General features: G+C 42.9%; 1 protein-coding gene across 1 annotated transcript in view; it reads right to left on the bottom strand.

The window, feature by feature from the left end:
* The window catches only part of CUL5 (cullin 5), a 92103-nt gene that overhangs the window by 52417 nt on the left and 15722 nt on the right, over nucleotides 1-23964 (bottom strand). Inside the window, 2 exon segments of the mRNA XM_039222833.1 lie at nucleotides 1040-1139; nucleotides 13657-13766. Coding sequence (XP_039078764.1) covers nucleotides 1040-1139; nucleotides 13657-13766 — 210 coding nt within the window.

Below are 23964 nucleotides of genomic sequence, written 5' to 3' on the forward strand. Positions count from 1 at the left end.
AATTTGCTAAATTATACAATTATGTGCCAAAATACTTAGGTTAATCTAAAAAATTAAATAAGAGAGAGAGCGCAAAGCGGAGTCGGGGGGGGGCGGCCAAAGAGAGAGGGAGACATGGAATCTGAAGCTGGCTCCAGGCTCTGAGCTGTCAGCACAGAGCCTGACATGGGGCTCAGACTCACGAACTCCAAGATCACGACCTGGGCCGAAGTTGGATGTTTAACCAACTGAACCACCCAGGCGCCCCAACTTTATGACCTTTAAATTTAAACGACCTTTATTTCATTTTAATAATATTAAACACTTCTACACATTATCAAACCAAGAGCAGCAGCAATGTAAAGGACAGTGCAAGAATTATACAGTTGAAGAAATATCTGGAATTGACAAAATTACTATTAGCTTAAGAGGAGATATAGGTTGTGAGAAAAAAAACTAATTCATGTGTACTTACACATGGCAAAAAAACAGTGAGTGTGGGGACTTCTAAAGAATGTATAAAAACTTGAATTCTTTACATCTTTTTTTGGGGAGAGAGAGAGGGGTGTGCAAGTGCAAGTGGGAGGGGGGTGGAGGGAGAGAGAGAGAGAAAGAGCGAGTCTTAAGTGGGCTACATGCTCAGTACAGAGCCCAAAATAAGGCTCAGTCTCACGGTTGTGAGATCATGACCTGATCCGAAATCAAGAGTTGGACGATTAACTGATTGAGCCTCCCAGGAGCCTCTTTACAGCATCTTTTAATTGAGGATGATATACGTTCTTAACAGAAATGTCACTGGGGGAAAGGGGCGGGGGGGACTACTAAAAAACAAATCATATCATTAAAAAATGTAATCAATGAGGGGCGCCTGGCTGGCTCACTCGAGCCCCAAGTTAGGGGTAGAGATTGGTTAAATAAATTTAAAAAACTTAATCAACAAATGTCAAAAGTCAATGTGATATTTTAAAATTACTTCTAGAAGTCCTACATTCAAAATCAGAAAATATGACATTCTCTGAGTAGTCTTAAAATAAACTTAATATAAACATGCCACACTTACTGCCTGTGCTTGCTTGATAAACTCAAGAATATCTTCTTTTAAAGCTTGATGAATTTTTGCTGGTCCTTTATCATCCCAGAGACAGACTGCATGCACATCCCTGTAAAAATAAAAGTAAACAAACATCAACACCGGAACAAGGACCAAAACAAACTCACGTCAAGTTCTGTATGAATACAGCAGCGATGGGTCATGATATGCCAAGCTGAGGGTGGCTGAATCCATCCATGGGAACCAAGAATTCTTTGTAAACTGTTCTCACACATACGTTTGTTTCTCTTTTTGTTTTACTTTCTTTGTCATGGTTTTCCTCCTTAAATCTCTGCTATTTACTGGATTTTTTTTTAAAGTAGGCTTCATGCCCAGCATGGGGCTTGAACTCTTGAACTCATGACCCTGAGATCAAGACCTGACCTGAGATCAAGAGAAGGCTGTTCAATTGACTGAGCCACACAGGCGTCCCTCACTGGATATTTTGAATTATAAAAGCATGCTCCCATTGTCCAATTCCACATCCTAAGCTTAACTACTATTAATTTCTTTCTCATGTAAAGACAAGTATAAATTCTTTTAATTCTTTACCAGAATTATGTAAACTATTTTTTTTAATTAGTCATTTAAATACTAGAAAATCTCTTAGATTCCTCCATACAGTCATTATATTTACACACAAATTACCATCGTATCTCATTTAAAAAAAAAAAAGCTCTCACAAGGTGGTATTCAAAAACTCTGAATTTATAAAGCTGACATTACAGAAACATATTTAATATTAATACAATATGTTCAACAAGTTAATTTCTTAATTGCCAAGCTGTACAGTAGGGAAACTTCTAACAAAAGGATAGAATCTTATATCAAGGATTCTTTTATCCAAGTGCCCCAGTGATTCATTTAGTACCTAAAGGAGCCCCTGTTACAAGAAATGTCAAAGAAATCAAAGTAAGACATCTCCAGAATCATAGTATTTTAAGAATGGCCAAATGGTTTGCTTTACATACACAATCTTGGGGGGGGGCGCCTGGGGCGCTCAGTCGGTTAAGCATCCGACTTCGGCTCAGGTCATCATTTCACAGTTCTTGGGTTTGAGCCCCATGTTGGGCTCTGTGCTAACAGCTCAGAACCTGGAGCCTGTTTCAGATTCTGTGTCTCCCACTCTCTGTGACCCTCCCATGCTCACGCTCTCTCTCTCTCTCAGAAATAAAGAAAACATTAAAAAAAAAAAAAAGGAATCTTAGGGACATCACTATAACAAAGTTCTGTCTGTATAAATTTGAACTTCCTTTTGTCACCTGTTAATTTTAGCTTTCAGTTTAACAGTGGTGTCTAGCTCACTGCCCAGGATGCAGCAAATATACAAATCATTGTCGGATAACAACAAAATAGGTAAATCTGATTGCTTACTATGTGCCAGTTACTTTTCTAAGCTGTTTGAACTCACTTAAACCTTCACAGCAACTCTAAAAATAATACTATTTTTATCACCATTTCACAGATGGGGATATTGACAAAGAAAGGTTAAGTAACGTTCCCAAGATGACACAGCTAGTATATACTGGAACTAGGCAGGTGGGCTCCAGAACACACACAAAACCATTCCCCAAACTCACTCTTGCACCTCTCCAAACCAACCAGTCATCTAACAGTAGCCAAAGTGATCCCTATAAAACAAATCACATCATATGAGCTCTACACTTAAAATCCTCCAATGGTTTCCTACTGCTCTTTGAATAAACTATAAAATGGTTAACTGACCCCTCATGACAATCTCACCTCATGACTAAGGGCATCCAGAGGCTAAAATCAACTGACACAAAAATAGGTTGATTCTGGGGCACCCGGATGGCTCAGTTGGTTAAGCATCCACTCTTGGTTTCGGCTCAGGTCATGATCTCACCGTTCACAGTATCAAGTTCCACATCAGGCTCTGCTCTGACAGTGCAGAGCCTTCTTGGGATTCTCTCTGCCTCCTGCCCCTCCCCAGCTCATGTGCACACACCAGCACTCTCTAAAGAAGTAAACTTTAAAAACTAGGCTGATTCTAATTTAGTATGTACACAACTACTATGCATATAAACACAAGATGGTTCAGGACCCAGGAGCGGGGGAGTGGAAGTAAGAGGCAGTGGGGTAGCAAGGAGAAGGGAAGGCTCCCAGCAAGAGCTGGTTTCCCGAGCGTAATCTCCGAGAACAAGCAGGAGTTTGCAAGGCAAAAGTACAGGGGGTGGGGAGGGACGGGGTCCGCACAAGTACCGGCAGGCAGGCGCACAGACTATGGATGCCTGCAGCGCCTGCAGTGAAGTGAAGCAAATCGATGTGGTCTGCGAGTCAAGTGGGGAGTGGTAAGCAAGAGACTGGGCAAACGAGGCCTTTTCAAGCCACAGACAACATTCAGTCATGGTCCTACTGTATCCATCACCTAAATCTCTCTCCAATTTGGGCATGTGCAGCCATTACCACTATGAGAGTCAAACCATCATCATCTCTTTGTTTACTGTAACAAAACTCACATGCACTGACTGCGTCCCATGTGCCAGGCACTATACACACATTGACCTGTTAGTTTAGGTCTTCCCAGAAGCAGAGGGGATTAGACATACGAGAGATTTACGGAGGGAAACGTGTGCAGGGGAAAATGGGAAGTGTGCCACAGGAAGCTGGGCAAGTGACAGCCCACAACGCCAGCCTGATCCCTGTGGGGAAGGGTGGAGAGCCAGGTTGGGGAGAAACAGCCTTAGACTGGCATGCAATTCTAAGAAAGTTTGGTGATGCTGTTGGGAGTTTGGAGGCAAAAGCCACCCATAAGAGGGGTCCGTGCCCCCCTGAAGTAGGACTACCCTAGTATCCCTGTACTCAAAGTAGGGCTAGGCACACATTAGAAGGGCTAAAACATGGCTTGAATCTCCTAAGGCAGGAGGAAATGGTGTGAACGCAGGGCTGGGTCACTCCCAAACAATCTTACCCGAGAAACAGCTAAGCTTGGGACTGATTGAGCACATTTCCCCACCTCCCTCTTCTCAGCCTCCAGGTGCTCCTAAGTATGTCCACAGTACTCATTCAAACACAGTACTACTCTTCATCCCACAGAAGACCCTGTCGAGTCTCCTGGTCAATCTTAACCCCCAGTTTGAAAAACATATTATAATCTACCTGAGGGACGGACTATGTTAATACGCTTAGAGCCCTCTACGTTCCTCTCCCTCATCCTACTCTATTCCACCCTCCCCAGGGTAACCAAGCCTGTATTTGTTACTATTTTTCAAGTTTTATAACAGAGCGTGAGTATTTCTGAACTTCACAGAAATTGTATCAATAATTTTTTCGAGTCATTTTTACTCAACATTGCTTCTGCTGTTGACCCACACAGGCCCACATAGTTCTAGTTCATGCAGTTTCTCTGTTCTACCAAATGGCACTTCAGTATAAAAGGGTATAAAAGTAATGGCCAGCAGTAAGTGTCGGAAATTAAATCTGAATGGTTAAGAATACATGCTCTTGGAATACATATAACCGAAGTGTTCTTAAAAATGTCTGGGCGCCTGGGCGGCTCAGTTGGTGGAGCGTCCGAGTCTGGACTGCGGCTCCGTCATGGCCGCAGGGGCGTGGGGCCGGGTCCTGCGTGGGGCTCCGCACTGGGCGTGGGGCCTGCTTGAGATCCTCTCTGCCCCTCTCCCCCACTTGTGCTCTTTCTAAAATAAAAATAAACAAAAAGGGACACGATGTAAGGGAAACTACTTAATCATATTATGAAAATCAGGGATTTGGCTTGGGGGAGAGGGACAAAGTAAAGGGTTTTCAAAGCTTTCAAGGGGACAGAGAGGAGGGACAGGAGGACCGGCAAGAGGGAAGAAGTGTTCCAAAGGCTTCAGCTTCCTCAGGTGCAAAGAAAGCAACTAGTGTGATAAACAGGGATTCTGCTTTTAATTTACAGCAACACTATATGCTTCTGATTGAGTTCGGAAACAGGAATATAACCATTAATGGAAGTGAATTTTCAGATTAAGAAAAATAAGGAAAACAAAAAATGAAGAAACAAGAATATCTAATAGTGATAGAAAAGCAATAAAACAAGAATATCAGCTATAACGTTAAACGGGAACTCAATAAATTATCCCACCGGAGACAGTATGCCCTTCAAAAGAACAAATACTGTGTGATTCCACTTATATGAGGTACCTAGTACAGGCATAATTTGGAGGAAAAGGGCTTCATCAAGACAGAGAACATGATGAAGTTTTAAAAATGGATAATGTTGATGTCTGCACAACACAGTGAATGTGCTCAGTGCCACTGCATTGGTTAAAGTGGTACATTTTATATAATGTACTGTACATAATGTAATTTACAAAAAGAAAAAGTACTAGGAAACACAAACCAAAACAAAGCAGGGTGGCAATACTAATATCATCCACAGAGGAATTTAAGGTTAAAATGACTAGAAAGATTATATAATGATAAAAAGTATTATTTATCAAGATATATACAATTTTTTGGACCAAAAGACAAAACAAATCACATCGATCTAAATGTAAAACAAAAACAGAGAGGTGCATAGGTGGCTCAGTTGATTGGGCATCTGAGTTTGGCTTCTATCATGACCTCACGGTTCATAGATTCGAGCCCAGCGACGGGCTCTGTGCTGACAGCTCAAGAGCCTGGAGCCTGCTCCAGAATCTGTGTCTCCTCTCTTTGCCCCCCCCCAACTCTTTCTCAATAATAAATTTTTTTTAACATTTTATTTATTTCTGAGAGAGAGAGACAGCGTAAGCAGGGGAGGGTCAGAGAGAGAGGGAGACACAGAATCTGGAGCAGCTCCAGGCTCTGAGCTGTCAGCACAGAGCCCGACAAGGGGCTCAAACCCACGAACCGTGAGATCATGACCTGAGCCGAAGTCGGACGCTTAACCAACTGAGCCACCCAGGCACCCCCAAGAAAGCTCAATTTCTTAATGGCTGATGTTGGGAACAGAAGAAAGGGTACCTATTTCATTTCTGCTGGAGCCTTAAATCCTCTAATTCCTTACCTGTCTGGAAATATGTTTATCTTGTCTTAAACTTGATTACAAACTTGACTAGGTAGAGAATACTACGTTTACAATAATGTCCCTTCAAATATTTAAAGAAAATGTTTCATCAAATTCCTATATCCAATTTGACCAATGAAAAGTGTTGGGGATAGTCAGCTTTGTTTGAGAGTTAACTGTTGTTCCTCACTGCAATACAAGGAGTATTTTGTTTATCCTCGGAATTCTGAAATTCCTTAAGGATGTGTCGTGGCATGTTTTTTTAACACTTTAAATATTAAAACTGGTCAGGGGTGAGGGCACCTGGGTGGCTCAGTTGGTTAAACATCCGACTTCAGCTCAGGTCATTACCTCCTGGATCAGGGGTTGGGGCCCCATGTCAGGCTTTGGGCTCACAGCTACGAGCCTGCAGCCTGTCTCAGATTCTGTGTCTCCCTCTCTCTCTCTGCCCCTCCCCCACTCACGCTCTGTCTCTAAAATAAACATTTTTTAAAAAGTAACATCTTTATTTAAAAAAAAAAAACTCGTGGGGATGGGTGGAGAGGGACAAGAGTTTTCAGTCATGGGGAATCTTCTTCTTACATTTTTGGATTATATATACCCTGTCCTCTACTATTTCTGTTCTTTCCTGGCATGAGTTTACCCAATTCTAGATCTACCTTCAGGATTTCTTTTTTTTTTTTAATGTTTGTTTATTTACTGAGAGAGAGCACAAGTGCTAATGGAGGAGGGAGGGAGAGAAAGAGAGAGAGAGAGACTCTGAAGCAGGCTCTGTGCAAAGTGCCCGATGCAGGGCTTGAACTCATGGACTGCAATATCATTACCTGAGCTGAAGTCAGACACCTAACCAACTGAGCCACTCAGGCGCCCCCCCCATTTCTTAATTTCCATTTTATTTCCCATACTTTGTTTCTGCTCTGCATTCAGGAGTACTTTGCTTTTGTTTTTCAAATCAGTGATTTGTTCTTTTATTTTTTAGCTCTTTTTTATTTCAAAGGTCTCGATCTTGACTTTCATTTTCAATGGGATCTCTCATTTTCTTCCTCTCTGATATAAAATGGAGATCTTTAAGAGTTCTTTTCTAAATCTTGCATCATCTATTTCCTCTAACTCTGAAGACAGCCACTAAGATGAACTCAATGATTCCCGTCTCCTGGTATGTTGATACCTGTGTAAGTTCCCTCCTATAGTGTACAAGCATTTGTGTAATTAACAGCACATGACATGTGTGGTTTGTCACATCCCAAATTATGTTATAAATACCACGCGTTGTCTTGGGAGTGCCCTCTTTCATTCTGGGGAAAATACACTGCCACGCTGTACACTGCCCTATGGAGCGGCCCACATGTGAGGAGCCGAAGCCCTGCCAACAATCATGTGAGTAACCCGAAAGGTACCTCAGCCCTAGTTGAGTCTAGGCCTACATATTCTGCTAAGGTCCAGGGCAACCTCATGAGAGACCTGAGTTAGACCACCCAATTAAGCTGCTACCAGCTTCGTGACCCTCAGAAACTGTGACATAGTGTTTGTTACTTCTAGATGCTGAATATTAGAGAATTTGTTATGCAGGAAGAGATAAATGATAAACAGAGATACAACAAAGACAGAGGCAGAGAACTATTATAATTGTTCAGATGATATGGGGGAAAGAAGCTGGGATGGAAAGAAGTTTCATTCAAGAGGTATTTAATAAAAATCTATAAAGCTAGTAATCAACTGAATATGAGGGAATTAAAAACCAGAAAGCTGATGGTAACTTCCAGATGTTTGGTTTGAAACTATGAATAACACATTTTTATCATTCTAAATTTGGAGTATTTACAGAATGTAAAAGACAGGGGCGCCTGGGTGGCTTAGTCGGTTGAGCGTCCAACTTTCGCTTGGGTCATGATCTCACGGTTCGTGGGTTCGAGCCCCACGTAAGGCTCTGTGCTGACTGCCAGCTCAGAGCCTGGAGCCTGTTTCAGAGTCTGTGACTCCCTCTCTCTAGGACCCTCCCCTGCTCACCCTGTCTCTCTCTCTCTCTCTCCTAGAAATAAATAAAACATTAAAAAAAAAACTTTAAAAAAAAAAAAAAAGAATGTAAAAGACAGACATATAGAGGAAACAAAAGGCCATTTGAGTCTAGAAGTCCAAGTCAGGAGAATAATCTGGACTGCGTTTACATATATGAGAACTCAGTCAAAAGAATAAAAAGAAATGAAACTCTGGAGGAAACCAACATTTTAGGGCTACACAACAAAAAGTCAACTTACATGCCAGAGACAAAGCAGACAGGAGAGGAGAGAGTGGGATCAAAAACCAACTTAGGGGGATGCCTGGGCAGCTCAGCTAGTTGAGTGTCTGACTGTTGGTTTCTGCTCAGCTCATGATCTCATGGTTCGTGGGTTTAAGCCCCATGTCAGGCTCTGTGCTGACAGTGTGGAACCTGCCTAGGATTCTCTCCCTCTTTCTCTGCCCCTCCCTTGCTTGTGTCTGCCCTCTCTCTCAAATCAAAATCAAAATAAACTTTAAAAACAAAAACAGAAACCAACTTACGAATAAGAAAAGTACGTTTTAAAATAATTTATAATAAATTTTCTTTAAAATAAAATACCACAAGTTCAAAATAATTTATTAATTAATTCTGGCATCAATTTCACAAACCAGAGTCAAATCAAATATGTATCTAGAGCAGCAGTTCTTAAGGGCACCGTCCCCACAGAGGCTCCTGGGGAAAAGTCTGAGAGCTTTTCTTTGGTTTCACTAATGAGTGAGAAGGGAACACACAGGGAGCGTCTGCTACTAGAGGTGATGAAGGTGAAGGCTGGAGGTGATAAACATCCTGCAATACGCAGCACAGTGTTATTTAACCACTTAAAATGCCAACAGCACTCGTACTAAGAAACAAGGATGTATGAGAAAAAATGGAACAAATAGTCAATGTACTTTAATAATAATACAATATCTTAGTGCCTCCAGTTTAGAATGATATAAGCAACCTAAATGTTATTAATTCATGTGATCAGATAGGCTAAAACTTGAAAAGGTTTCATTAACGTAGGTCTTGCAATTTTGGTGATAGCATGTTAAGATATACAAGAATCCTTTAACCTAAAAGAACTACATATGGAGCTGCCTTAGGTAACTCCAAGGGGATCAAGGGTTTTTACAGAAATGATGTGATGAGACCACTAACTAGGGCACATACAAAGGTGCTGACCATTTCTGCCTAGGTACAGACTTGAAGCAGGAACTCCAGCACACTATGCTCCCTCTCTTGGTCAGGAGTGCACAGAAAACAAGCATTATTGTACATGATATATGATATTATCATCACAAATTGGCAATAACAAAACAAAACCAAAAAAGCCCCACCACATTCAACCATTTATTCATAAAACAGTTTAACCAAATAATTTAAGAAAAATATATGTATATATGAATGCTATGAATTCTTAAAAGGGCTTAGCTGTTATTTACTGAACTCTAATTTTTCGAAAGGCAGAATCATGCATGTATGTTAATATTATGCAACGAGTTCTACATTATGTAGGGAAATTAGATTCCTTCTTATGTGATAAAGAGAAAAAATGAGCACAACAGATTAACGTGTATGGGTTACTCAGTCACATACCTACAACTCACTAGTAAAGTATTTCACTAGACCATATGCAAAAATAATTATAGCAGGTCTGAGACCTATCCTTAGCAAGGATGGTGCTTGGCTGCTATCTGGTAACTTGGATTTTGCAAAGGTTCTCAATGTTTCCCAATAAGAATGGCTCACTGTGCCTTAATGTTTCAATAAACAATCTGATTTATGATGAACACTTGGTTTTCAACTAGGAGTCTGGAATTTTAGGTCATGTCAGACAGAGGCTATTGTGACCAGTAAAAACCCTGGGCACTGAGTCCTTAATGAGCTTCCCTAGTGGACAGAATTTCACATGTGGTGTCACAATTAGTTGTTGGGGAATTAAGTGTCTCCTGTGTAACTGCATGGGAGAGGATGCTTGGAAACATGTACGTGGTTTCCCCTGGACTTGCCACCCACACCTTTGTTGCATTTTGCTTTGTACTCTTTACTATAATGAATCAGAGCCATGAGGAGGACTATATGCTGAGTTCTCGGAGTACTCCAAGCAATCACTGAACCTCAAGGTGGTCTTGAGACTGCTGACACAACTGGTGTCAGAAGTGGGATTCACTAGCACCACTGTGACTCACTGAAATACGGTGAGAGCGCTGTCCAGTAAAAGGAAGAAGTGGTGGGATGATGCAGTTTTGCCGTTTGGGGGGCTATGAAATCATCCATGGTATGAAACAGCGGCTGAGTTGCTATCTGTTTGAAGAGAAAAGAGTTACCTAGGAAATTTGAAAATGACAGATCTAACCCCAGCAGAGTTGGCTCACTCAATCCCCTGGCTGCCTTTGGCCATGCTGACTAAAGTAGGAGGAGAAACAGCACAGCTTGGGTGACACCTGTGGTTTCTGTTCCTGCCTCCACGTGGGAAGAGAAAAGGCCCAGAGTTAAGTTTTGGGTGAACCAAAAATGTCAAATGTTGATGCTGGTTTCTCCTGCGGCCATAAAGAAATTAAATCAGACACCAGGGCTGGAGAAAGCTTTAGATAAGCCAGGGGAGAAAATGGTGGTGGTGGGGTGCTTGCAGGGAGAGGAAATCACTCCAGTTGTTTCTTCGGACCAACAGCACTCCTGAAGGAATCATTCAAGGCCCCTTGCACTCTAGCCAGGATCTCCCAGCAACTGTAATGTTAATACTGTAAAGGCTGAAGTTACTGCTAGGGCTTTGAACAACTATAATGCAAAGAAAGGGTCAGGGGAGGAGGTTAAAAAGATGGCTTTGTATTTCGTGGCTATTACATCTGGATGTATGATCAAAAAAGATGCAAAATGCTATATGCCTGTACTTTCATAAATGCTAGTTGGGCTATACCTATCAGGAAAGTGCCCCCAAAAAGTTAGCGGACATAATTTCCTTGCTTTCAGCTGTTGGTAAGGTGATTGGCATTTAAAGTATTTGAATACTAGCAACAGAATAAAAGTCTCTGTAACAGGTGATCATCTATTATCTCTACCTATCGGTATGTCTGAGAAGACAACATAAAAACAAAGGAAATCTTTATATAGAAATACAATTTTCGAGTTTTAAAAAGCAATTTTTAGTGGACACTGGGCTCTGGTTGAAGGAGATGTCTGATCCTTAGAGGCCGATGATTTTCCAGCCTGATGTGCCTATTTTTGAGTGGGCCAATTTGGACTCTAAGACTGTTAAGTAAAAAAGGCTTAGAAAAGTCTTGCTTGTCCCTTGGACTTGGATCATGACTGTCTGCAGCATCTTGACTTCCTGCTGCAGAAGAAAACTTGCTCTCTTTTTTAGTCCTGAATTCACAGACTTTAATTGCCTGATCTCTGAGCTGAAGCCTGCTACTGCCTGTTCCTGGCTGTTTCAACCTCACCATAGCTGGATCCTTTACTATAATGAATCAGAAATGAAGATCCAGTGCATGAACAGCAAGCAGGGCTCTGACGTGAGGACTGCTGCAGATTTAAGACCCCCCTCTGTGGAACCATAAACTGGAAGCACCGTGGATTCTGGATGGGCTACCTGAATCACTTGCAGATGCCTGTAGAAAAGGGCTTACTCTCTGATGGACCCGGCTGAAGTCAAGCTCTTGACTGACTCTATACATGTGATACAGAGACTAACTACATTCCTAACTTGTGGTCACTGCCAAAAGCTGCAAGTGGGAGCATGATGACCAGCCCCTTACAGAATGGACGCCTAACCCTGTGAGGTCACTGTGATTGATCAGTTTTCTGGATTTGTTTTCCACAATGGATGAATAAAAACCTGATTCTGTTTCCCTCACCTCCACCCCACCTCCTTGCACATACACCTTAATGAGGTAACCTGGTTGCTAAATGCAGCGGTCTCCAGGAGCGAAGTGGTCTTTCCTCGGCTGCTCGCTGGATACATGATTGGGACAAAAGGCATGGGAGGTGACGTAAACTTTAAAAATTTCTGAAAATTTGAAATTTCATCCAGACCAACACCTAAAAATGACACGTCTTTCTAGTTAAGATGTGTAAAAACTGCTTCTCTGTAAAAATGCAGAAAATACACAAATTTTACTGTTCTTGCAAATCCACATGACTTGGGGGGGGAGTTTTCAATACTGAATGAGACATATTGATTTTACAAGAGAGAAAACGAAACCCAGCACAGGGGAGGAGGTAGACATTAATGATTCCTATTTTCCTAACTACTCTTAAAATTCCTGGCATTGGCTTTCCACGCTGCTGTGAGCACCTGAAGTCAAACCTCACAGCACTGGGGGACAGCAGGGAGCAGCCCAACTCCTACACACTCCACACAGAACACATCTAAACACCAACCACACTACTGAGGCACATCAATTGGTGTCATGAATAAACAAAACTATCTGGAACTAACTTCCTTCAGGCAGCTCATCTGAAGACAAGGCCTGAACTGAATTAACAGAAATGGATTGAGAACTCTAGAGCCAAAGGTCCTCTGGGAGGAGGGAAACTGAGGGCTGGTGATCACATACGACCTGACTAACGTATGTCTTGCTTGGAGTCCCCTAACAACTGTAAACTCTTTGTATCTGGGGCACCACACATGCCCTCTGAGACGGCACTTCTTTGGGGATGTATTCTGACGATCATGACACTGCTTCAACCCTGGACAGCTTTCAGGTGTGCTTCCACTTATAGGCCAGAGGTGTGTGGGGCTCAGGCCACGTGTAAAAAAAAAAAAAAAAAAAAAAAAAAAGGCTCATTTAGAAACCTAAGGAGAAAACCACAGTTTCCTAAAATAAGCTTCATGGTTGATGGGATTTGTATTCACTCATTAAATCTAGGACTTCTAAAAGGCATAAGTGCAATCAGCACTACAGGCTGGTCTTGCCTTGCCCTGTGGTGCCCCACTGGTAATAGTTTTGCTGTTAAGACATTTCAGCCAAAAGCCAAGAGTGAATTTAAATGGTCACCAGTTTTCTACACTGCTATGAAATTTTCCTAATGATAGGAACAGATCCCTGTGCCTTAAATGTACAAACTCTGTACAAACTCCAATGTTTACACTGAACACCTGCTCTCTCTGAGCACCTGGAGTCTGGGTACGTGTCAAGCAGAGGCTACCTGTGTGACCAGCCCCTAATAAAAACTCTCAGTACAGGGCCTCCAAGAGCTTCTCAATTAGACAACATATCACACCTGGTGTCAATCGTGTTGTTGGAGAACTTAAGTGTGTCCCGTGTGATTCCACAAGTACTCCTCGAAGCCTGCGCCCAGTGTTCCCTAGACTTTTCCCCCCACGCCCCCACCCCACCCCTGTGCCTTTCCTTGTGCTGATTTGCTTTGTATCCTTTTGCAGTAATAAACCACAGCTCTGAATATGCCTGACCCCTCCTGGCAGATCACTTAACATAGAAGAGGGCTTGGGTGAGTATTAATTGTAAATGAGTAAACAGTCCAGTCTAGAGTCAGCATTCCGTTTGGATACAGAAATGCATCACCAAAATTTCCTTTACGTCAGCAAAAAGTTAGAGTTAATGGATTACTTACGAAAACAGATCAAACCACTGCTGTTTTGTAACAGATTCCTGGCGTAAAAGCTTCAAAACAATTGGACGCATGAAATCCCATTTGTCTTCAAATTGAAGTGAACCTTTATTCTTAAAAAAAAAAAAAAGACAAAAAGATAAGAGAGTAGTTTAATTTAAATGCAGTTAAATCAGAAGTGTCCATTATTGTTGTCTTTTAGGAGTTAGCAAGAGAAACACAAGGCTGGAAATGTCAAAGAATCGGTTTTCTATAATGGAACCCCTAGAAACTTAATCTGGTTTCAGGGAATCACAGGAAGATGCGACAAAAAAGAAAATTAACTGTAAAAAATGGAAAGAATTTCACCTTGCCCAAAGAGAAAGCCTGGCCTTTGGCCTTGACTTCTGGTAGGTAATCTCCGGGCTCTCAGAAGGTATGTCTGATAAGAGAGCTTTTGTTTGCCTGGTAACCTTGGGACAAAGCGGACAATCTACCAGTGTGATTCAGGGAGGGACTTGGTCACACCCTGGAGTCCTCAGGGTGGCGGCTGACCAATCCAGAAACACCAGTGTAAGTTTGGGAAGTGGTTTTGGGTTAACAGATATGGAGATAGAGCTGATCCACAAGCAGTCAGTCAGTCAGGCCTACATAGCGAAGCCTCAATAAAAACTCTGGACGCGAGGGGTGCTGGGTGGTGCAGTGGGCACAGCCTGCAATTCTGGATCTCGGGGTTATGAGTCTGAGCCCCAAGCTTGGTGTAGAGATTACTTAAAAATAAAAATTAAAAAACAAAAACAAAAAACACTGGACACTAAAGGTTGGGTGAGCTTTCCTGGCTAGCTTAGAGGCCGCTTTTAGGTAAAGGGCCCACAGCAATCCGCTGACCAAATACAGACAAACCCATCAGGTAACTCACCTCAAACTACCCATAAGCCTGAACTGACCACTGGGCTACCTACAACCAGGCACAGTTACCAAAAAGGGAAAATTCATTCGGTCCCCAAACCTCCTCACCTTCTTTCTTTAAATAAGCCCCCGCCCACTGCCTCCTGGCAGTAGACAGTCTCTCCTCTGCCTCCTGCCTGCCACTCCCTTGCAGTGAATTCAATAAGCTTCTATCTCCTCAGTGCTGCCTTGGGCGAATCGACGGCATGCCACTGGCTCCCACCTGACTGTCACCCCCACGTTTGGGGACCCCCATCTGATTGAGAAGGACACCACAGCCAGCATTACTCCACACACACTGTCACACATTAAGGCCAAGAGAGAAAGGCAATCTGACTACAGTGGAGGGAGGAAAGCTCTGTGTTTGGAACCCTCCTACACTCTGCCCTTTGTCTTTCTTTGGTGGATCTTAATCTGTATCCCTTCTGCATAATAAACCAGAATAAGATCTAGGAGTTTAATTAATTACTGAACCTCAGAATGGTTTGGGGAACCCCCAAACTTGTAGCTGGTATCAGAAGTGAGGGTGGGCTTGTGTGCAGAGAGTGAGGCTTCCAATTTCAGAGTTGCCCTAAGTTCCCCACAAAAAGTATAGTGAAAGTCTACATGAACTGTGAAAACTGAAAGAAAAAAACCAAAAAACAAGAGAAAAACACCCAACTCCTTTTTTAATGCTAACAAAATACTGACACCAAACTGGTGAGAAGAGCAAAAGAAACAGAAACTCTAGACAATTTAACAAGAATGTAGATGCAAAAATCTTAAATAAATATTAGCAAAATAAGTCGACAATCAAAAGAATGGTACCTCATGATCATGCATGGTTTATCCCATGAATGTGAAAGTAGTTGAATATTAAGAAAAAAGGGTCATTGGGACACCTGGGGGGGCTTATTCAGTTAAGTCTGACTTTGCCTCAGGTCATGATCTCACGGTCTGTGAGTTCAAGCCCAGCATCCGGCTCTGTGCTGACAGCTCAGAGCCTGAAGCCTGCTTCTGAGTCTCTCCCTCTCTCTTTGCCCCTCCCCCCACCTCAAAAACAAACATTACCAAAAAAAAAAAGTCAACTCATTACATTAAAACAAGACAGAGAGACTGTATGTGCTTAGTCAATTACTGTTTCTTTGCAAGTTAACTGTGGCCACGTGACTTGCTTTCCTCAATAAATTTCCACAAAAGCCATCAGTTTTCTAATATGCCTATGAAACATCTACAAACACACCTATGAAACTTGTGATTGTTTTCACTGCACGTTTTTGAAGGTGATGCTCACTTATATCAGATAAGGTTCCAGACTGCACCGAATCTGCAAACTCCCTGAAATTATAATCCAGGAGAGGTTCCTACATCAGAATCACCTGGTGTGGTAGTTTCACACATAAATTTCTAAAACTTACCTCAGACCTACTGGATCAGAATCAGCATATTTAGCAAACCCATGATAAAACTACATAAAAATGTTGGAGGGTTTATGACCAAAACAGGCTAAGAACCACTGGCTAACATTAAATAAGATCTTGTGAAAGCAAGTGATGCTTTTTGCATCCATAGACCATGTTTTTCTCTTTTAATCTCGAGAAAGGTAGACAGTCACGTGCAGTGCTGTTACACTGGGACGTGTCTGGCATCCTGGAAGCTCGGCTTCCCTACACTACAAACGGGCCCTGAGAGCCGGTCTGGAGGCTCTTGCAGAGGAGTAGGGCTCGTATGCCCTTGACCAAAGAGTGGTCCTCCTCTTTTGGTGAAGGGCATCATCTTCAACCAAGTGCAAGTGTGAGGAGGGACGCACACAGAGTGGTGAGGGAAGAAGGGGACACCCACCTCGCCAGCCAGAGCAACCAAATCAGTCCTGGGGATCAATGAGGTGACAGAGGTCTTAGCAAGATCATGCACGCATCATATATCCATGAACGATGATGGTCCTAAAAGTTACGGTACTGTCTTGCCCCAGGTAGACATCTATTTTAATTACAGTATTCTTATTATAAGCACCCACAAGTATATTCATGCAAAATGCTGTGCTGGGATTAATTGTGCTTCTCCCCTAACAACTAGTTTGTTTTTACCTTATAGATTTCAATGAATCGTGTAGGTAACTTTCCTCTTAGTGTTGGCTATGGAGAAACTCTGAGTCAGATTTGTAATTCTACAGCATAAACTTCGGGTACAGACGTTATGGTTGGCTTCACTTTTTCTACTCTTCCCTCTGAGGGAGGAGCATGTGAATAAACAAATATTAAAGAATCACTGAAAGTTTCCTTGACTATGACATGCAGAATCATCATATATGCCCTTAATTAGAGGATACTTTATAATGTCAACTAAGCCCACTTCCATAAGCAATTTCAGCAATTCAAAAAATTGAACATAGTATCAATCTTATAATTAAAAAATCAAAAAGGCACAGAGGACTGGAATAAATAGGTATTTGAGATAAATTAAATATTGGTTACATTCTGAAATCTATTAGCTATGGCAAAATAATAGGAAATACATTTTGGTTCTTCTGTTTGGTGAAACATACAGGATTAACTTCAGAAACATTTTCACCAATAGTGAATTTTAAAAAGAATTCAATAATTGAATGTTTTCCATTATTCTTTTATAATCCAAAAAAGGGTGCTCAAGCAATTCTTTGGCCTATTCTCTGTTAAACTGAAGAGCACTTCATTAAATCATAACTAAGCAGCAGGACACCAAATCTATCTGCAAAAGAGAATCCCTTATTAATATGTGAAGGGACTTTCAAATTATGAACTCTGATTTATGAATGCTTCCACTGGCTAACTGAAGGCTGCCTCAACTCTATTAATTTGCTGCAAAGTCTCTTCTGCTTTCTTCCATTATTACTCAGAATAGCAAGTAGCCTGAACTCATCAATTGCTACTATCTGGCTCTTCCACCAAGAGGATTTCAGCATCGGCCACATCCAGGCCTTCTATCCTCTCCCTTCAGCCCAACTAACACAGGTACTCTTCTCAAACAGAGAAAGGCTCTAGGGGAAAAAAACAAAAACAAAACAAAACAAAAAAACACATTAAAAAGGGGCGCCTGGGGGGCTCAGTGGTTGGGCGTCCGACTTCGGCTCAGGTCATGATTTCACGGTTCATAGGTTCAAGCCCCGCATCGGGCTCTGTGCTGACAGCTAGCTCAGAGCCTGGAGCTGCTTCAGATTCTGTGTCTCCCTCTCTCTCGGACCCTCCCTTGCTCGCTTGCTCTCTCTCTCTCCCCCCTCCCCCTCAGAAAAAAAAAAAACCATAAAAAAAAACCCCACAGAGAAAGGTTATGGGGAAGCCAGTGGGGGGCTGGTCCTGAAGGATACCTCAGGGAAGACTACTTCAGGCAGAGGAAGCAGCCCTCGTAAACACCAGAGTAGGGGCCCCTGGGTGACTCAGTTGGTTAAGTGTCCTGCTCTTGGTTTCAGCTCAGGTCATGATCTTACAGTTCATGGGTTCAAGCACCATGTCGGGCTCTGTGCTGACAGCGCAGAGCCTACTTGGGATTCTCTCCCTCCCTCTCTCTCTGCCTCTTCCCTCCCTGCTCATAATCTCTCTCTCTCTCACTCCATAGGGTAGAAACCCATGTAGATGTATTCAAGGTAGTAGTAGATGTACTCAAGGTAGTGTAAACTGAAGACAGAGAGCAGATGACATGAGGGAAGCATCAGAAGGCTAGACCTTAGAGGGCCTTGAAGGCCATTATAAAGACTTTGGCTTCTATTACAAGTGAGATGAGGAACAATTACAAGATTCTGAGCAAGAAGTGACATGACTGATTCACATTTAAAAACCTCCCTGATTGCAATGTTAAAAATACACTCTAAGGGGCAAGAGTTAAAGCTGTAAGGTTAGAAGACAAGGCGGAGGGGACAGTGGCCTGGACCATTATAGTAGCAACGGAGGTAGCAAACAGCAGTTAGATTTTATGTTTTAAAGGAGGCACTAAAGGATTTCCTGACAGTATGCACCTGGGATGAGAGAAAGGCGTAAAGCATGACTCTAAGGCTTTTGTCCGATATGTCAAGACCCACAGAATGGAGTCCACTGCGAGCGCCAGCCCATGTCACAAATCTAAACCAAGTCAGCCTGCAGCTGGGGAAAAACCTCACGGCCAAGGAAACCTAACACCAATCACAATCCTCCTACTCAGCTTTAGTTAGCTTGTTCTACCCTAGAAGAGAGGACCTGCTTGCTTTATAAGGAAATCTCCAACGTCCTGACTGATCAGGCCCTGTTTCTGTCCTGCCTCTTCTAACATTCTATAAAGCTTTCCCTCGCCACAGACCCTTCGGGAAGAGTCCTCCATGGGCTGTTGGCACTGTACTCCCTCAATCCAAGGGTCACCTTCCCTGGCATCGAGGACATCAAAGTCATTACTAAACTGTTTCAGTTTTGTCGTTTGACACATCCAAGAAGTATGGCACGTCCATCAACTGAAATGGAAAAAACTAGAGATGGAACGGGGTTAGAAGGAAGGTCTGGCTTCAGACATGTTACGTCTGACACATCTATCGCAGAGCCCTTTGAAGTCACTGAATGCGCAGTTTCATAAGAAACTCTAGAATTTACAGAAAGGTCTAGGCAGGAAATTAAAATATGGAAGTCACTGGAGTACCAAGGGCTTTACAACTTGTTACTGTCACTACCAAGAGACTGAGTAGGCGAGGGAAGAGGACCAGGCCCGAGGCATCGGGCCCCCAACATGAAGAGGTATAAGAGTGAGAACTGGAAAGGAGACGGACAGCCGCAGAGGTGGCGAGAAAATCGGGAGCACGGGATTCTGGAAACCAAGGGAATACAGCGCATCAAGAAAGGGGGGGCAGTCAGCGCAGCACAGGCTCCTGGAAGGTTATGTAAGAGGGCTACTGAAATAGTGATACAAAAGTCACAGAGACGTCACACTGATGATATAAGAGAAGTTCCCACAAAGCGGTCAGGGCAAAAGCCAGGGAACGGAACTGAGAGAGAAAAGAGAAAGAAAACTGGCAAAGTACAGACAACTCTCGGCAGGCCGGTTGGAAAGGGCACAGAAACGGCACGGTAGCTGACAGCGGGAGAGGGACACACATTTTCAAGATGGATGGACAGTACGTTTCTACACTAGTGGGCGTGTTCTAGGACATGACATTGATGACATGAGAGAAGGAGACGGAACTGCCAGAGAATCTGAATTTAAACTTAACTTGCCCAAGGAAGCGAGAGGGAAAGGGGCATACGGAACAGGTGAGGAAATACCTCGACGCGAAGCAGGTGAGGCAAAGCACGAACATGCGGAGGTTGGTAGAAGGACAGATGATGTCAGTACCACGCTCCAAAGTTCATGTGTGATTACTTCGGGTTTTCAGTGATGCAGAGAAAGGAAAATGTCTTGAAAGCCAGGCGAGGACATACGGAATCCTAAGAGAAAAGGTGTGAATCACATACCGAGGAGATTAGAAGAGATGACCACGGCGGTGTGGCCGGGCTCATCTACGGACTGTGGTCAGGGATTTACAGCGAAAAAGCACGGGGCCGGTGGGGCGGCAGTGGGTGCGGCAAGCAGCAGTCGGGGCTGATGCCCTCCAGGCTGGCACACTCACGGTGCAGGCACTGGAAGGTGGAGAGATGATCTAAGCAGGGCTGTGGTTTTCCAGGTGCAAGGAGAGAACATCAGGGGACTCGAGGTGTGTTCAAGGGAGTGACAATGATGGCCGAACAGAGAAGTTACACTGGTAAGAGCGAGGGGAAGGACATCAGGATGAGACACAGAGCCTTCTGCTTCCACCCATGATGGGAGGACAACAGGCAGGTCTCCCCTCCTGCTGCAACGACTAGAGAGGGAACGGGCAGTGCAGGCCGTGCTTGCCGAGAAAACTACCGCAGAGCAGCCTGCCCCTGCCTGGGCACACCGCCTAGAGTCCCCAGACGTCAGCACAAGCAGGGGAACCCAAACAGCCTGGAACTTTCACTTAGGAGCCACAGGTCAGAGCGTAGAGAGGACAAGGTGACAAAAATTATTGGCACAGCATACAAGAAGGGAGCTGTGCAAGAGAGGGAGTTCAGGAGATATACAGAGGTACGCCAAGCCCTTGACCGAATACTGACTTGCACATGCGTTTGAGAACACTATCAGAGACTGGGGAAAGGCCCCTGAGAAAGGAGTAGACGGGGGCACCTGGGGGGCTCAGTCGGCTAAGCGTCTGACCTCGGTTCAGGTCATGATTCTCGGTTTGTGGTTTTGAGCCCCGCATCAGGCTCTGTGCTGACAGCTCAGAGCCTGGAGCTCCTTCAGATTCTGTGTCTCCCCCTCTCTCTGCCCCTCCCCCACCCATGCGTGTGCGCACGCGTGTGCGCTCTCTCCCGCTCTCTCTCTCTCAAAAATAAACATTTTAAAAAATTAAAAAAAAAAAGTTGAACAATCAGCAGGCTTCGTAAAGAGCCAAAGAGAAAGCTCCTTAACATACAAGACATTAGGGAGAGTCCTCAGAAAGGCATTGCATCTACAGTGGAGCCTAAGAAGTCCTACTCTGAATGTTGTTCTGGACCCGCTGTAACTAAACTCGAAAGCAAGCTTCAAAAGCATCAAGCTGTGACGCCTGAGTGGCAGCTCAGGTCATGATCTCAAGGTTTATGAGTTTGAGCCCCATGTCAGGCTCTGTGCTGACAGCTCAGAGTCTGGAGCCTGCTTCTGATTCTGTGTCTCCCTCTCTTTCTCTGCTCCTCCTTTGCTCATGCTTATGCTCTGTCTCTCACAAAAGCAAAATAAACATTAAAAATTAAAAAAACAAAAAAACAAGAAACATCAAGTTGACTTGAAGTAACTTAACTATGTCAAAGCCAAACCCTGAACTATTTAAAGGGTATGTGAAAAATTCAGATCCTAAAACATAAAAACAATGTCCAACATCCAATCCAAAATACCAGGCAGGCAAAGAAGGAAAATATAACCCACCATCAAGAGAAAAAAAAAAAAACCATCAACAGAAATTGACCCAGAAATAACATGAATGATCATTTTAACAGAGCATGACATTTACCCAGCTAGTATAAGCACTTTCAAGAAAGCAGAGGAAAGCATGAACATCAGAGAAAGATTTTTTAAAATGATTATCAGGGAGCTGTAGAACAACATCAAATGACCTGACTTACATATAACCAGAGTCTTGGAGAACAGGAGGGGATTTAAAGAACTAAAAGCCGAACTGTCCCCTAATTTGATAAAAACTATCAACTACAAACTCCACACTTCTACAGTAAGGTGACAGAACCCATGAATGGAGGCCCTACTGGAGCTAGATTCCTGGAATAACAGCAGCAGGAGCTGGAAGGCCAGGAGGAATCTTGACAGAGTACGATACTCAACACTGACATTAGAGAAGGGTGAAATTTTATTTTTTTTTAATTTAATTTAATTTTTTAAATTTTTTAATGCTTTATTTATTTCTAGGAGAGAGAGAGAGAGAGAGAGAGAGACAGCGTGAGCAGGGGAGGGTCAGAGAGAGAGAGAGTCACAGACTCTGAAACAGGCTCCAGGCTCTGAGCTGGCAGTCAGCCCAGAGCCCGACGCGGGGCTCGAACCCATGAACCGCGAGATCATGACCTAAGCGAAAGTCGGACGCTTAACCGACTAAGCCACCCAGGCACCCCGAGAAGGGTGAAATTTTAAAGCGTATTTATTTTCTTTGAGAGAGAGATGGCGAGCACAAGTGGGGAGGGGCAGAGGGTACAGAAGATCCAAAGCAGGCTCTGCACCGACAGAGACAGCCCAACGCAGGCTCAAGCTCATAAACCATGAGATCATACCTGAGCAGAAGTCAAAAGCTTAACTGACAGAAGCACTGAGGTGCTCTAAAGGGTGAAATTTTTAAAAATGTTTTCATTATATTCTTATTGTTTTTCTTTTAATTATTCCCTTACAACATTTTCTACTATCTTTCATTGCAAATATATGGCATTTAGCTAATTCAGGGTTATAGCCAACAATTTTTAAAAAATTTTGTTAGGGGCGCCTGGGTGGCTCAGTCAGTTAGGTGTCCAACTTTGGCTCAGTTCATGATCTCACGGTTCGTGGGTCTGAGCCCCACATCAGGCTCTGTGCTGACAGCTAGCTCAGAGCCTAGAGCCTGCTTTGGATTCTGTGTCTCCCTCTCTCTCTCTCTCTGACCCTCCCCTGCTCACGCTGTCTCTTTCTCTCTCTCTCAGAAATAAATAAAAACATTAAAAAATAAATAAATAAAATAAAAATAATAAAAATTTTTGTTAATGTTTATTCAATTTGAGAGAGAGAGAGAAACATCGATCAGGGGAGGGGCAGAGAGAGAGGGAGAGAGGAAGAATCCCAAGCAAGCTCCACGTTGTCAGTGCATAGCCCAATGTGGGGCTTGAATTCACAAACCATGAGATCATGACCTGAACTGAAATCAAGAGTCCGACGCTCAACCAAGCCACCCAGGTGCCTCTAACAAAAATTTTATATATGCTATCTGTGATACAAAAGAGGATTTCTTTTTGTTAATCTCCAAAGCACTGCTTTTATATTTCTTTGGGTAGTTCGAATATCTGACTATAAATGTGAGTTCAGTTACTTATGCCTTCTATTATTTAACTTAATTATAATCTCCAATGTAGATCAATCACTTTGATCGCTTTACTTTATAACATCTGTTAATTATGTTTTGGTACTATTTTAAATATTGACAACTACTGGGGTGCCTGGGTGGTTCAGTCAGTTAAGCAACTGACTGGATTTCAGCTCAGGGCATGATTTTACAGTTTGTGACTTTGAGCCCCATGTTGGGCTCTGCACTGGCAGTGCGGAGCCTGCTTGGGGTGCTGTCTTCCTCTCTCTCTGCTCCTCCCCCTGCACACACACTCTCTCAAAATACATAAATAAACTTTAAATAAACAAAATTTACAAGTATTAATTCATTTAACCTTTATAAATATCCTATGTGTTTGGCATATCATTATTCTCACTTTACAGATGAAAAAACTGTCCACTGTACCTGAGATTAGGTTATTTTCCTAAGGTTATAGATAACTGAGTGCTAGAGCAGGGATTCAAATCCAAGCAGTTGAGTTCTGTTAGTTCTGCCACATTCTTAACGACTTCCTGGATCTTTCCTGAATGAGCAGTAGAGGGACATGCAACCTATGGGTCACAGCCAACCCCTGACTTGGTTTCATTTAAAAACAAAATGCAGGGGAAAAAACAAACTATGATGATAGAAATTTAGTGTCTATCTAAAAGCCACAAGATAGAACTACCACTATAAAAACCGTTTATCTTTAAACACGGTACACAAGGGAGAGAATAAGCTAAAAATCTTTTTCCATTGAAATGAAAAATTTCACACTACACTTCTCTTTAAAATCTTTAGTTTTCAAGGGCTCCTGGCTGGCAGTT

This window comes from Hyaena hyaena, unplaced genomic scaffold (assembly GCF_003009895.1).
Source record: "Hyaena hyaena isolate Hyena2069 unplaced genomic scaffold, ASM300989v1 scaffold_1190, whole genome shotgun sequence".
NCBI classification, from domain to species: Eukaryota; Metazoa; Chordata; class Mammalia; order Carnivora; family Hyaenidae; genus Hyaena; species Hyaena hyaena.